The sequence below is a fragment of the Staurois parvus genome, unplaced genomic scaffold, assembly GCF_062004578.1.
Source record: "Staurois parvus isolate SC_StPar_1 unplaced genomic scaffold, SC_StPar_1.0 ptg000616l, whole genome shotgun sequence".
Taxonomy (NCBI): domain Eukaryota; kingdom Metazoa; phylum Chordata; class Amphibia; order Anura; family Ranidae; genus Staurois; species Staurois parvus.
The window spans coordinates 404,730-420,693 of NW_028318412.1; the positions used below are offsets into that span (position 1 = coordinate 404,730).

Sequence of the window (15,964 nt, forward strand, 5' to 3'; positions counted from 1 at the left end):
CTCCTGATTCCTTGAGAAGAACTTGTATCTCTCCACCGTCTCATTCTTTTTGGGGTCACAGTGCTTATCAAATGCTTGCAGTATGTCTGTCAGTGCCATGCTGTCTGTGAGCAGGGTCTCGGCTAGTTCTCTGCCTTTTTCCCCAATCAAGTAATAAAACAGCTTTACTTCCCTCTGCTCATCTCTGGGTGCCACTGTCAGGTCCACATACAGAGTAAACTCTTCCTTCCAGTGTCTCCATGTCTGTGAGAGATTGGAAGAAGTGACATCCAGTCTCTGAGGGGGTTTCAGGCCACTCTCCATAGTGCAGTCTGATAGGGACTCTGTACTTACAGTTGCTGATTCTCTGTACAGTTCCAGTGTCACACAATCTGTATTTGTAGACAGAAGACTTGCTATTCAGAGGTTCAGTGCCCAGCTGCCACCATGTTCTGTTAGTCGATCCTGCTCAGATGCTCACACACTGTAGTTAACGGAGACATTTTATTAGGTGCTTCTAGCTGCCATTATACATGTGTCTGCCCTAGAACTACAACCAAGGAGAGGCAATAACACAGTTGTACCAGTATCTAAGTAGTGAGACCCCTAGAGGCCATACACAGCATATAACATATTGCTACAATGCCCACAGTCAAATCTGCAACAGGATTTGTAATTATATTTGGATCGTTTTGTGATCCCTGTGAGTTTCAAATGTATGGAAAAATGATTGAAATGGTGTTTATAATCATTCTGTCCTCTTTCTACAGCTCATTGATGTCTTCTTTTTCCTCTTCCTGTTTGCTGTTTGGGTGATTGCGTTTGGAGTGGCTCGCCAGGGAATCCTGAGATGGAATGAGCATCGCTGGGAATGGATTTTCCGCTCTGTTATATATGAGCCATATCTGGCTGTTTTTGGGCAATACATTGCAGATGTAGATGGTAACCATCTTCTATCACTTTAAGTACAAATGATATAAGTACAGTAGCTAAATGTCTGAACAAGGAGATCTGCTGCAATCAATATATCACTGTGGTCTATATAGAAGGATGTTTTGTACTTACTGTGTTTAATATATTGTATATGGCTGATATAAAAGGTGGAGAAGAGAAAAACTTTATGGGTGCACCTTGTCATTACGATATAAACTACCTATTTTGTACAGTTCTACTGCTGTTAAAAGCTGCTGCAACTTAAAGCAGAACTACACTGTATCTGAGCACACTCACCCATACACCCATGTCTCCATGCTTTATTTTGCTGAGAAATCACTTTGAAAACACCCCTTAACATTTCTGGCCATGGTCATCATGAGTAAGGGCAAATGATTCATGCAGCAATTATTTACTGGAATCCATCTGCCCTTAGCTCAGGTAAGCTGTCAGGAGGGTGTGCTTAGTTGAGAAACCCCTCCTCTCCTCCTGAAAACACTGGGATGCATGACATCACTGGGATGTATGCCATCATTTTTGGACAACAAACACGTACCTAAAGAAATGTACAAAGCAGTTTAAAACAAGTAAATTTGATATACTTTCCAATATATTTACTAATGCTAGCAGCATAAGGATTCAGAATAGTCAATGTTGATTGGGAGAGTGAAGTTCTACTTTAGTCACGTGTGTGTCATGGCACTAAACCTGTTTGATTGACACTTATAGCCCACCTGTACTAAACAAAAACCCCAAACCCCTCCCCCACTGTACACCTTGCATTCTTTAGTGTTTATAGTCCTGTCCATCAGTCAAAGTGTACAGGTGCCCTAGTGAAAATCCTAGTACTTCCAGGTATGAGCACACATACACACTCCGCTGCCCTCCCACAATGAAGTACACTGTGTCCTAGCAGCCAAATGCTTGGTTTGAGTGCTGCCATAGGGGGTCAGGGTTCATATAGCAGAGTGGATTGACTTCAGGTAAAGTCAACTTTTGATTAGATCTTTGCAGAGAAATTGGCAACAACTGAAACTGTGGATGCGGGTAGAGCTGGCCGATATGGGCACAAGAGGGTAGGTTGTACAACAGTGATGAGGGTTTCAGAGGGATTGTTTTAGGAAAGGTTCACGTTAAAGAATATTATCCATTTGGTGCTTTAAGCTAGTTTTACTACTCATAATTGACATGTTATTATCTTTTAATAATATATATTTTGCTCCTAGGGACAACTATTGATTTTAGTCATTGTACTGTTACTGGGAACGAGTCAAAGCAGCTGTGTGTGGAAATGGACAGTGATAACAATCCCAGATTCCCAGAGTGGATCACAATCCCACTGGTCTGTATCTACATGCTGTCCACTAACATCCTGCTTGTAAACTTACTCATTGCCATGTTTGGGTGAGTTAACAAAAAGGAAAGTCTTCTATAAATGTGTTGCCCATAAGAACTAATATTGTTAAATGATTCTTTTGCTACACTTTCTGGATCTGAAATGTACCCTTCATCCAATTATAGGTTATATTAAGTAAACATATGGTGAGTGGGTTAAGATTTAGATGGAGTTTTCATAGTCAGTAAAAATACACAAACTCTAGAAGGCAGTCAGTGGTGGGATCAAGTGGCAGGAATTGAATCATAAATTATAGGTGAAGTAATCCCATAACAAATTGTCAAAATCACTGTGGGAGCACCATCAACAAATAGCAGCAACTCAGGATGCAATATATTCCCATGATGCTGATTGGCTGACCATGTTCTCATGAGCCATCATGTCAGCAGGTGTTTCCTGCCAATCAAAATTCCTTATAGTCTTTCAGTAATGAAGTATGTCCCATGTCCTGCAGGCAGCTAGATCCTGGAGAAATCTTCACTGCAGAGATGCCCCGTCCTCTTCCCGTCTCTAAATTTCCAGTGTTGCAAGGGCTATTAAATTTGTGCTACGGGCTAAGCTGCTGTGAAAACGTTGCACTGGGGACTAGGGATGCACTGATACCAATACTGGTATTGGTATCGGTACCGATATCAAGTATTTTCATGAATACTCGTGAAAATGCCCCGATAGCAGAAACCGATACTTTGTGATTTGATTTGCGTCAATACAAAATGCAAATTGCACCGCAAAGAATACCATGTAATTTGAACAGGGATGCAATTCCTGTCCAAATTGCATGTGGTTTCTCCACTGCTCCTGTGTGAACCCAAACTTGTCATAGTTCACATAGGAGCGGTGTAGGAAACCTCTCTGCATCGATCTCATGCTGAGCAGAGAGTGGGGGTGGGATGATGTGTACCATGGAGGCAGATGCTCCGTATTCTCAGCTGTAGGAGAGGAGAGAAAGCGGCAGGGATTTCAAATCCCCAGACCTGTGAAGGAGCTTTCTCTCCTCTCCTTGCAGGATGACAGTACGGGCTAGACAGCTTCTGATTGGTCAGCACTGTCCATGTGACGGTGCTGAACAGTCAAAAGCCCTCTAGCCCGAACTGTAATTCCTGCAAGGAGAGCAGACAAAGTCGCAGGGATTTCAAATCACAGTCACTTTCACTCCTCTCCTACAGCTGAGGATATGGAGCATCTGCCTCCATTTGCCATCAGGTGTACATCCCCATACGCCCTTCTCTCCCACTCTCTGCTGAGAGAAACCACCCTGCACCGCTCCTGTGTGAACTCGGGCTATGACAACCCTGGGTTCACACAGGAGCAGTGTGGAAATAACATGTGATTTGGACTTGAATCGCATTCCTGTTCAAATTGCATGCTATTCTTTGCAGCGAAATTTGCATCCATACATTTTGTATTGACACCAATCGCACCAGAAAGTTTAGGTACTCAGTATCAGCAAGTACTTGAAAGTGTCAATACTCATATTCGCCAATCAAAAAAGGGTATTGCCGTTTTTTCATTGCTTTCGGTGCATGTAACATGATCTCTGAATGGGGGAGAGAATCCTGTGACTCATCAAACTGTCTCCCAATTACAGATAGTGTTATAGGTAAACAATCAACAAACTTTTCTTATTGGAAGCGGAGGGAGGAGGGGGTGGGCCCCCGGGGCAACTTTTTCACAGCAGCTCAGCCTGGAGCCCAAAATTATTATATTAAGAGACTGAAAGAAGACAGTGCATCCTGGAAGTGAAGATGTAGATAGGAATACAATAGGAGTAGCTTTGTAAGCCTCAGAACCATGTACCAAGCATATTATTTTGCTGCCCAAATGCATCCAATCAAAAGTCATGTTTGTTAGCAAGCATGACAACTATGTGTCAGAAGATATGCAATCCCAAATTTGTATATTATTCTCTCTGGACAGTGAAAAACATGAAAAGTTGAACAGTGCAGATTAGTAAATTTTCGGTTACTACTTTTACTATTTTTAGTTAGTATTGGAGTTTTCTTTTATTTTTGTATTATTTCTCTTCATTAGATACACAGTGGGCACGGTGCAGGAAAACAATGATCAAGTATGGAAGTTTCAACGCTACTTTCTGGTCCAGGAATATTGTAGTAGATTGACTATTCCCTTCCCATTTGTCATCTTTGCTTACTTCTTTATGGTACTGCGGAAGATATTTAGTTGCTGCTGCAAAAAACAGGAGCCTCCACCTACACCTTGCTGTAAGTGACTCTGTTAAGCTACTTATGCTACTTGTAACAATTACTGTATAGTAATTTATTCACTTTTAGCGATTAAATATTTATCATTAGATATACTAGCAATGTATCTGAAAACATGACCCTTAAAGTGCTCTGAGTTGTCCTATGTGTATGTCATCACCAAAGGAGCCACTGCATTGTTATGCTTTAGTGACTACTTCCCCAGAACTGACCCAAGACTCACTTACACACCTTGTGGGTTTCAATGAGCTTTAATAAATTTTCAAAGAAAGCCCTTGAAGAAAGACATTAGTTCAAACAATCACAGCAGTAACACAACCCTATAATAGAGAGACCCAAAATGTACACAACTACATTATAGACAGTCAAAAGGACCACAAGGTCTCAAAAAGGGTTATCAAATTCCCTGACCACCCTACTGGCTAGTGGTGTTAAACCCAGTCCCGCCAGCACTGGGGACCTTAATCTTTGGGGTAAAGAGCTCCTTAACTGCATTTGTTGTATTCCTAAATGGAGCTTGGGTTTCTTCCAAAGAAATGTCAATGGCTAAGAAGGCTCTTACCACTGTCATTGATTTCTGAGTCTCGCAAAATCCCATGAAGGCCAGTTAAAAGTCTCCCATTCGAGTCTGCATTCTACAGAAATTCAAGGCGGTTATCCCCTTGGGTACTGTTTTAGCCGCCGATTCTCACTGCAACACAGCCTCAGTCTCTCCCCAGATCAGCTGCAGTCACTCACTAGATCAGCCACTGTCTGTTTCTGTATCTAACACATTACACACAGGTCTCCAGCATGGGCTCTCAGAAGTCAAGGTCACACACAGGCAGCCCAGCAAGGGTCACCCCCGGAGCAGCAGTTCCTCAGCAGCCTTAGCACAGGCTCCCAGCACTCAGCCTCATGGCTCTTCTGGTCTCCCTGTAGCGCACAGTAGCAACTTCTCACTCTCCATAGCTCCCCTGTGTCTTCTCCCACTGGATAGAAACACAGAAAAGCTACAGAGAGGTAGAGGTGGCCACTGTGAGCTATAACATAACAGTAACACAACCCAATATCCAGGACAGTAAAAACAAATGCTATATATATATATATATATATATATATATATACACACATAGCACTCAACTAGAAATATATAGGTGCCCCCATTTGCTCAAAGGCTGCCAGCCCCAGTTTCAGTCCCAGTACCACACCAATGATCTCAGGCTCAGTCTAGGGGTGTCTTATTTGAAGTTTTATTGTAGATCTTGAACATAGGCAAAAAGGAGGGAAGAGTGTGCAGGATACTCAAAATCTTTTTGGAGGTCTTGGTGGACAGACTCTCAAACAAACAATAAAATGTTTGATTTCCAATCTCCTGTCTCAATGGCAGAGGTTATCATCACAAATAAAGAGGGTGAATCTACTCAGCGAGAATAGCAATAAAAACTTGACAGGGGTTCTATTTCTTCCCTATCCTTTCCTACTCAATTCCTCAATTCCTATTCAAAACTCAACCCCCCCTCCGAAAAAAAAAAAAATTACAGAGTGGCTGTAGGGGAATATTTTGGGGATACATTATAGTTTACAGATGGTAGAAAACTTCAGAAAACTTATCCTAGCCTTTTTAATGTGCTTGACATAACAGTCAAAAGGCATAACAATTTACAATTTTAGCTTACAAGATAGCACTTTTTGCCTCTCACAGCCATTAGGTTACAACATTTGGAGCAAGAATTCACTTTTGCTCTGTAAATCACAAAAGGGCAGACAAATTTCATAACTGAATTTAATATTTCTCATAACTGCTTGCCAAATCAGCCATGATATGAATAACCTAATTGGACATCTTAAATGCATAGGCACAATTTCAATCCAAGGGCATTTAAATGAATATGCCCCTCTACCACATCTCTCAACATTCTGAGATAAGAAAGAGGGAACCCTTTTAGCCAAAGTGTGCAAGCAAAGGATATACCCCTGCCATACCCTCAGTTATAGACCACAAAGAATTTACATGCAAAGTTTTGTTTGGTTAAACCAGAGGTAGGCAATCTGCGGCTCTCTAGCTGTTGTGGAACTACATTTCCCATGAGGCATTGCAACATTACAAAACTGACATTTACAGCTATGACTTGCAGAGGCATGATGAAACTTGTAGTCCTGCAACAGCTGAAGAGCCACAGGTTGCCTACCCCTAGGTTAAACCAACAAATGCTTTTCCCTTACCACTCTTTTTGCTCTTTACTGGCTTTTTGGAAGAACAGGTACAATTATTTAGAAGCTGGATGAAAAGTCTGGTGTAGTCAAACACGTTTGGTACAACATGTAATGTAATTGTAAATTTTTTTTATCATATGAAAGATCCCTTATTACCGGTATTAACTTTGCTTTGAATGATTTTGGAAAAGGAATGAATCTACTTTAACTAATAAAAAAATGATTTGCCTCTGCAGGTTACAAGAAAGAAGACATTGAAACCTTGGCCTGGGAAGCTGTGATGAAAGAGAATTATCTGGTGAAACTAATTAGCCAGACGCACAAGCATTCAGAGTGAGTGTACTCTAGTGGTCAGTGATGGAACAGGACTGTGGAAAGAAACTGAAGGAAAATTTTTAAACAACATAGCAAATCCATGTAAAACTGGCCATTACAAATGTCAAAATATTATTATTAATCTGCAATTCAAACTGAGTATATTTACATTTTAATATTAATTTGCAGAGAATCACAGTTCAATTTTTCTCAGTATATGAATGGAATGTTCTCCTGTCTGTGGAAAACAATACAATTATTCTGGGCAATGAGGATTCCCGAGTTGCATGATTAGTGGATAAGGGGAATTAACGTGCACATTTGTGGGAGTGAACCACGATTTGCCCAAGTATACTACATCTTTCTATTGGTAATAAGTGTAAAGATTGGGTAACAGTACTTCACTAAATCCTGAAAGCGTGTTGTCCATTCAATTTTACAATATATACAAATGACCACTTCTTCAGCAGCTCTGTTGAGTGGATCACTTGATTGGGAAAGCAAAATGATGAAAATATCTCACATATGTGCAAATTATGGTTAAGGTTTAGATGGTGCTTTTAAAGTCAGTAAACAAACTCAAACTCTAGAAGGCAATCAATGGTTGGATCCAGGGGCAGGATTTTAAGCATAACATCTAGGTGAAATAAATGACTAAACTCAATTACAAATTGTCAAAATTACTGTGAAGGCAGCATTTTTTAATAGCATCAACTCAGGATGTAGTTTAATCTCATGCTGTTTGACTGAGTCCTCAGAAGCCATCTTGTCAGCAGGTGTTGCACATATTTTTACCATATTTTCCATCCTATTCATAAACTGATCAAGGTAGTAATTTATTTTCCATGCATATTTTATTAGGCGTAACATGATTTATATATGATAATCAGTTGTCTGTGGGGGCTTCATTTTAAAGAATATTAAAAAAATAAAATAAGAATGAAAAGGAGCATTTTAATAATGTGCGTTTTGCAATTTCATACTTTTTAAATAGATTTGACCAGCACTTTCTATAAAACTAGTATATATTTAAAAAATATATAAATTCCTTAATAACTAATGGCCCTCCAACTGAAATCCCACTTCCAACCCACAATTCATTTCCATGTTCACACACTGCAATTTTCTGGGGTGAGGCCTCCCCTCCTTCCCTCATATGCTGACAAATTCAAACCCGACCCAAATAATATTTAATGTGCAATGTTTAACGTTCAGCACTGGACTCACTAGTGTCACAAGTTTGATTTCACACTATACTTTTAAAGTGACTATTATTCTGTGTTCCCTCACTGGCCAAATATTAATTCTTGTATGTGCTCAGTGCATGCAAGTTAAACTATTTTATGTTTTGTTGTATCTACTGGGACTTGTTGGTGTGACTTCTAAGCTCTCAGACTTGCACATGAGAGCAATCTTTATGTCAGGGTCTCCTACTTCCTAATTTATTTACAGTATAATATTTATATTAAACACTACCAATAAAGGTGGTAGCATTCCCAAGTGAGTGAACACCCAAATCTTCAAGGTGAGCTTGGAATTATGACAGGAATATCTCACAAATGAAGATTCCAAGGAACACAAGAAGCCAATAGGGGTATACAGTGAAGGAAATAAGTATTTGATCCCCTGCTGATTTTGAATGTTTGCCCACTCACAAAGAAATGATCAGTCTAAAAATCGAATGGTAGGTGTATTGCAACACTGAGAGACCGAATAGCAACAAAAAATTCAAAAGAAATGCATGTCTAAAAAATTATGCATTGATTTGCATTTTCAAGAGGGAAACAAGTATTTGATCCCCTATCATTCAGCAACATTTATGGCTACAAGGTATATTTTATACAGGTAACAAGCTGAGATTAGAAGCAGTCTCTTAAATGGAGTGCTGCTAATCTCATTTTGTTACCTGTATAAAAGACACCTGTCCACAGGAACAATAAAACAGATTCCAAACTTTCCACCATGGTAAAGACTAAAGAGCTGTCCAAGGATGTCAGGGATAAGATTGTAGACCTACACAAGGCTGGATTGGGCTACCAAACTATTGCCAAGCAGCTTGGTGAGAAGGTGACAACAGTTGGTGCAATCATTCGCAAATGGAAGAAACACAAAACAACTGTCAGTCTCCCTAGGTCTGGTGCACCATGCAAGATCTCACCTCGTGGAGTGTCAATGATCATGAGAAGAGAGAGGAATCATCCCAGAACTACATGCGAGGATCTTGTCAATGATTTCCAGGCAGCTGGGACCACAGTCATCAAGAAAACAATTGGTAACACACTATGCCGACAAGGATTGAAATCCTGCAGTGCCCGCAAGGTCCCTCTTCTCAAGAAAGCACATGTCCAGGCCTGTCTTAAGTTTGCCACTGAACATCTGAATGATGAAGAGGAGGACTGGTTGAAATTGTTGTGGTCAACTGAGACCAAAATCGAGCTCTTTGGCATCAACTCAACTCGCCGTGTTTGGAGGAGGAGGAATGCTGCCTATATCCAAGAACACCATCCCAACTGTCAAACATAGTGGTGAAACATTCTGCTTTGGGGGTGTTTTTCTGCTAAAGGGACAGGACAACTGCATCGCATCAAAGGGACAATGGATGGGGTAATGTACCATCAAATCTTGGGTGAGAACCTTCTTCCCTCAGCCAGAGCATTGAAAATGGGTCGTGGATGGGTGTTCCAGCATGACAATGACCCAAAACACATGGCCAAGGCAACAAAGGAGTGGCTCAAGAAGAAGCACATTAAGATCCTGGAGTGGCCTAGCCAGTCTCCAGACCTTAATCCGATTGAGAATCTGTGGAGTGAGCTGAAAGTTCGAGTTGCCAAACATCAGCCACCAAACCTTAATGACTTGGAGAGGATCTGCCAAGAGGAGTGGGCCAAAATCCCTCCTGAGATGTGTGCAAACCTGGTAGCCAACTACAGGAAACATCTGACCTCTGTGATTGCCAACAAGGGATTTGCCACCAAGTACTAAGTCATGTTTTGTGAAGAGGATCAAATACTTATTTCCCTCATGAACATACAAATCAGTGCATAATTTGTTAGACATGCATTTCTTTTGAATTTTTTGTTGCTATTCTGTCTCTCAGTGTTACAATACACCTACCATTCCATTTTTAGACTGATCATTTCTTTGTGAGTGGGCAAACATTCAAAATCAGCAGGGGATCAAATATTTATTTCCTACTAATCGGAAAAAAGTTAACAAAATGTGTTTTCTAAAAGAAAAAGGTGGTAAGGCTATTCATAGACCTAAATGTATTGAATAAATAATTTAAAGGAAATGTCTACTTGCAAGGGTGTGGTGGAAACATCATATTGATCAAAAATAGTTTCACATTCTGTTGAGAAGATGTAGGCCTTTGTGTCACCCTTGTTTTGTTATCCTCAGATCTTCTAGGGCCCAATGTTGACCTTACATAAAATTCACAATACTATCACATCTGCCAATGGCTCTTTATTATATAATGGTTTTATGGAAGCATGGAAGAAAAACTTTCAGCTCCAGAAATATGACAATCCTTGTTGGTCAGACAGTACTTTCTGAATCTGTTGTTGAGAACAGTATGAATAGAAAGTCATAGCATCTCATGTTGTGAAGAACTAATAAATGTCTTCCTAATATAAGATGTGATTTGTTATCCTCAGATCTTCTAGGGCCCAATGTTGACCTTACATAAAATTCACAATACTATCACATCTGCCAATGGCTCTTTATTATATAATGGTTTTATGGAAGCATGGAAGAAAAACTTTCAGCTCCAGAAATATGACAATCCTTGTTGGTCAGACAGTACTTTCTGAATCTGTTGTTGAGAACAGTATGAATAGAAAGTCATAGCATCTCATGTTGTGAAGAACTAATAAATGTCTTCCTAATATCAACGCATCAAATTTAAACTCCTTACCCTGACCTACAAAGCCGTTCACAACACTGCCCCTGACTACCTCACCAATCTGATCACCAGGTACCACCCTACCCGAACCCTTCGCTCCTCACAGGACCTCCTTCTATCCTGCTCCCTGGTCTCCTCCTCCCATGCACGACTGCAGGACTTCTCCAGGTCCTCCCCCATCCTCTGGAACTCACTGCCCCAATCCATCAGACTGTCGCCTTCTCTATTCACATTCAGGCGCTCCCTCAAAACCCATCTCTTCAGGGAAGCCTACCCCACCCTCACCTAACGGCCATCCTCCCTCATTCCTCCTACCACTTCATCCCCCCCAGCCACTTCCTACTGTACCTTTACCCCCTCCCTCCTAGATTGTAAGCTCGTAAGAGTAGGGCCCTCTTACCCCTCGTACGCTGTCTGTCTTTGTTGTACTGTGCCATGTATTGTCCCCCCCTATTGTACAGCGCTGAGCAAACCCTTTGGCGCTATATAAACTCGTAGTAATAATAATAATAATAATAATATAAGATGTGATTTCTTCACATCACATTTTTTGAATTGAAAGATATCAGAGACATTTTTCTGCAGCACGTTTATTAATGATATTCACATATATATTTATTATATTATTTTATCACTTTCACAAATAGGGTTTGATTTATTTAATTATTTATTATGTGATTATTATTGATTTAAATAAGCGCTACCTTTTTTGATTTATATGGATACCTTTTTTTAGAGGGTGAGGTTTAGCAGCTTATCACTATAATTTAGTTCTTTTGGCGCTGTATTCCCTCATATGTTATTTAATAATATAAGAGTACGTCTTTTAGTCAAATCCACTTAAATAAAAGGTACATGAAAGCAGTACAGTCAGATGTGTCAGGACCTAAACTGCTTTTGTTTCCTTATAGGACAGAACAGAGATTTAAGCAAATGGAGGCAAAGGTAAGATTAGCATCTTTCTTCTTGCTGAATGAACATATAAAGTGTCATATTTTTTATCAGTTTTTCAGTTCATCAATCTATATTACATCTTTTCACAGCTAAATGACTTGAAAGGGTTAATCAAAGATCTTAGCAGCAAGATAAAGTGATATCCTATACACAAGAGTAAAATGGTAATGTACTGTACAACTTCAGTTAAAGCTTGCTTATTTTATCTTTTCCCAGTTTTATTTCTTTAAAGTGCATGTAAAGGCAACAATTTCTTTTTTTATTAGTTTGGATAGAGTTAGGTAAAATTAGACCTTCTTCAAAGTTTCTATCGCTGTCTGTGTCCCCCACTGGGGAAATTTACCTCTTTGTCCTGGTAACCATAATACTTGAGACAGAGTGCAAGTGGAGCTTCAAAATTTTAGAGGTGTCATGAGAACAAGCAGTGAGGGGGAATCTTTCAATTGGCACAAATGTTCTGGTGACAACTACTGTATCCAAAAAGGGAATTAGCCTCACTTTTGGGGGGATTTTCTCTCACTTCCTGTTGTCCTAAAGTGAGTGAAAATCTCTCCAGCAGGACATAAACAGCAAAAACATAACTTGATATAGGTTTGAACCCTTCCCCACTCTAAGAGCTAGTAGGGAGTAGCAGTAGGTCGTAAAATGTAAAACTAAGAACACAAGTTTTGTCCATACAAATACTTTAAAGTTTCACTTTCACTTTTGCAGCCAACTTGGGATAACACCTGCTCTATATTTGTTACATGTTCTCATTCACACAGTATGACTTACTGTAAAAATTGCTGCTTACATTTTTCTTGCTCATTTGCAATAACATCTGCTATGTTGAAAGTGCTAGGGAGTTAATGGTAACCATATTTAAAGTGATTCTAAAGGCTCAGTTTTTTTACCTAAAATAAAAAAGAGCTTTATACTTACATGCTCTGTGCACTGGTATTGTACAGAACAGCCCCGAACCTCCTCTCTCCTCACTGGATTTGACTGACAGCTGCAGGAGCAAATGCTCCTGCTGCTATCAATCTGCCCTGTGAGACCAGGAGAAAGAGCAGAGTTTCTGTAGATGAGCACAGCACTGGATTGAGAAAGGATTCAGGTAAGTGTTAGGGAGATAGGAGTAGCAAACAACTACTGAAAGGTTTTTTACCTTAATGCAAGTAGTTCATAAAGGTAAAAAAACTTGTAACTTTAGAACCACTTTATGCCTGTCTGTACTGTGTTGGTAGACCTCATTATCAGTTGTAAACTAGAATTAAAAAATGTCTGTGCTACCAAAGGGTTAAAGTTCTAGAAGCTAGGCATCTGCATTCTGTGTGAATGAGGGGAAACTCTGTGTGTCCTTCTTTGTCAGGGGAACAGATTGAGTTTCCCCTCATTTCAAATTGTTCAGTCTGTTTGAGGTCTGCTTCAAACAAACAATTGGAAAGGTAAGAATTATTTTTAAAATTATTTTTTAGGTATGCTATGTGAAAATAGTGTATATAGTGGGGTGTTCTCAAATTTGACTGAAAAAGTGGAAATACACTTTAATCTTTCAAACAATAAAGATCCAGATGGCTGCACTCCCAAAAGAAGATCCAAAAGATAGCCTTTATGGATAATCACATGTAAAAGCAGCAACTTTAACACTTTAATCTTTGCTTGCCTGCAAATTAGTCAGTAGCACTTTCCAGGGAACCTTTTTTTAAAATTCTTTATTTTGATCAGATAGCACATGTCAACATAAAGTATAGGTAACACAAAACAGTTGCATTAGTACATATTGAAAATAAATAAATAAATAAATAGTGAGCGAGAGAGAGAGAGAGAGAGAGAGAGAGAGAGAGAGAGAGAGAGATAACATGGGCAAGTTCCTTAGGGACCTTTTCACTTTTATACAGGACCTGTGCATTCCCCTGCAGTGTAGGTAGTGTACTGTGGTACCATGCCATCTGGTTCCTGTGGCGTGTTTGCACTCTGCAAAGGCAGTGCACTTTGAACGTGGTGTGAGAAATGAGCACAGAACATGCCTTTCTGGCAGCTTGTTCTGGTGTGAACTGGCTCTATGTGAAGTGTAATCGGGACCTGCTTCTGGAAATCACAGTAGTACCCAGTGTACTATAGTTACAATTAAAGTATACCTGTCACCATAGTTGACAGGCAGAAATTAGCTCATAACTGAATATTAGGCACTGCCAGTTTTGGATTAGTATGATTTACTAGAAAATCAGTCTTGGAAGACACCCCAAAATCCCCAAACCTTGGCTCAGGCAGCATTCAAATTTTGAATTTTACAAACTAAATAAAGAAAATGACAAAGTAATAACAGTCCACCCATTGGGACATGGTTTTAGAAATTGCATAGTGCAGGCAACCCTGTGCACACTACTATGGTGGATTTTCTAGTAATTCATTCATACAGCCCCCTGGTAATACATTCCAGCTTATCGTTACTCTCAATCTGTAGTGACAAATGATAGCCTTTGCATGTACTATTTTAACCCAATTTATGTAGTATGTGGAATGTAATGCATACAATTTCTGATATTTTAGATTTTATAAAATGTTCTATCTGGAATCCTAAATGTATGGATACTCACCTATTGTTTTATTGACTAATTATGTCCTATTGCTGCGGTTAGTATTTACAGTATTTACAATGCATTCAGCAGTTTAAAAATGGAATTACTCACTGTTTTAACCATTAACATGTCACCCTTCTACCCTTACTTTTCCACTGACCTCCTTTATCCAGATACCCCAAGTGTTCCACTTTTTGCAGGTTTCATTCTCTACAGAAAATATAAGAAGAGAGTTTTCAGAATGTCACACCATCAATGGATGCTCTCATAGTTTTGCCCTTTGCTGAAAATTCAAATAGAATTCCATCCTATACCTCTCTTTTATTAAATAGATTAAATGCTCTACTAATGCTATGGAATAGGTGACTAATAAATAGGTAGTAGCATCCTAAATGCACATATAACCTATTACTCGTTGAATCATGAAGAATGTCCAGAAGAACAATAGCAGGGCTGTTAAAGCAGGTTTACCGCCAACGATTTGTGGAATAATATGGCAAGTGTACACAAGTACATACTATGGAAGATTGCAATGACTGTAAAAGAGATTTAAACATAGACTATAGGCCTAGAGGTAGCAAAGTGTTAATAGTGGTTAGAGTAGAATAGTGCTATTCGAACGTTTTCAAAGCATGGAATGCAATTCTTGTGTATTGTATATGCTTATTATCATTCAACACAGTCTCCTCCAACAATAAAGATATCTCATGCATTCTCATCCAATGTGGTCTAAAGAATTTTCAAATAATCGCTACAATAAAATCTTCACCTGGTCATTGGTTTGACAGCTCTGGTCAGATCTTCATACCAGAATCTGTTCCTGACCAGCCTACTGCTAAGACTCCAGTAGATACTTAGTTTTGTATCTCCAGTAAGAGTTCATAATCACATGAAACATCAGTTTGGCTTTGCTCTTTTTGAGATGAGCCAGTATATGTTTGTGATGTCGTGTTTGGTACTTGTGTACATATTAAAAAAATAAACTTCCTGAAGACATGCTTCTTTGTTTCTTGTGCCTACTTGTTTAATGTTGTAGTAGAAATGGTGGTTGTTAAAGAAGAAATTGTTATAGCATTTATAACTTCATACTATGCCTCTTATACAATTGTCATATATATCAGTTTTAACTGTTGTCCATGACTTATGGGTGACCCTTTCAAGTGTCCTATAACTAGACAGTCAATAAATGTCTGCTTAACTGCTGGGTCATTGAACTACATTATGAAACAAATGTAACCCTACAGTAAGAAAGTCAGCATGATGTCTGATGTCTGGTTTATGTAGACATTACATCTTTTTTTTCTTTTTTTACTCTATTTATCTTTTAGTCTATTATCAAGAAAACTATTTGATTGATCAGATGATCACCATTATAGAAATGTTAGTTTATAATGAGGCTCTGTTCACACCTATGCAGGTGCAACAGTGTGCATGTGTTTTTACATGACTTTGCATGTTGTGTTTAGGGCAGCCCATTCATTTCAATGGGTTGCCCTATGCTGGA

General features: G+C 39.3%; 1 protein-coding gene across 1 annotated transcript in view; it reads left to right on the plus strand.

Annotated features, from left to right (window-relative positions):
- The window catches only part of TRPM8 (transient receptor potential cation channel subfamily M member 8), a 75,746-nt gene extending 60,288 nt beyond the window's left edge, over positions 1-15,458 (plus strand). Inside the window, exons 19-25 of the mRNA XM_089693152.1 lie at positions 750-921; positions 2,139-2,316; positions 4,340-4,530; positions 6,963-7,059; positions 11,857-11,890; positions 11,989-12,063; positions 14,634-15,458. Of these exons, the coding sequence (XP_089549278.1) occupies positions 750-921; positions 2,139-2,316; positions 4,340-4,530; positions 6,963-7,059; positions 11,857-11,890; positions 11,989-12,039 (723 nt within the window). The 3' untranslated portion in view covers positions 12,040-12,063; positions 14,634-15,458. The remainder of the gene's footprint in view (positions 1-749; positions 922-2,138; positions 2,317-4,339; positions 4,531-6,962; positions 7,060-11,856; positions 11,891-11,988; positions 12,064-14,633) is intronic.
- The last annotated feature ends 506 nt before the right edge of the window (positions 15,459-15,964 follow it).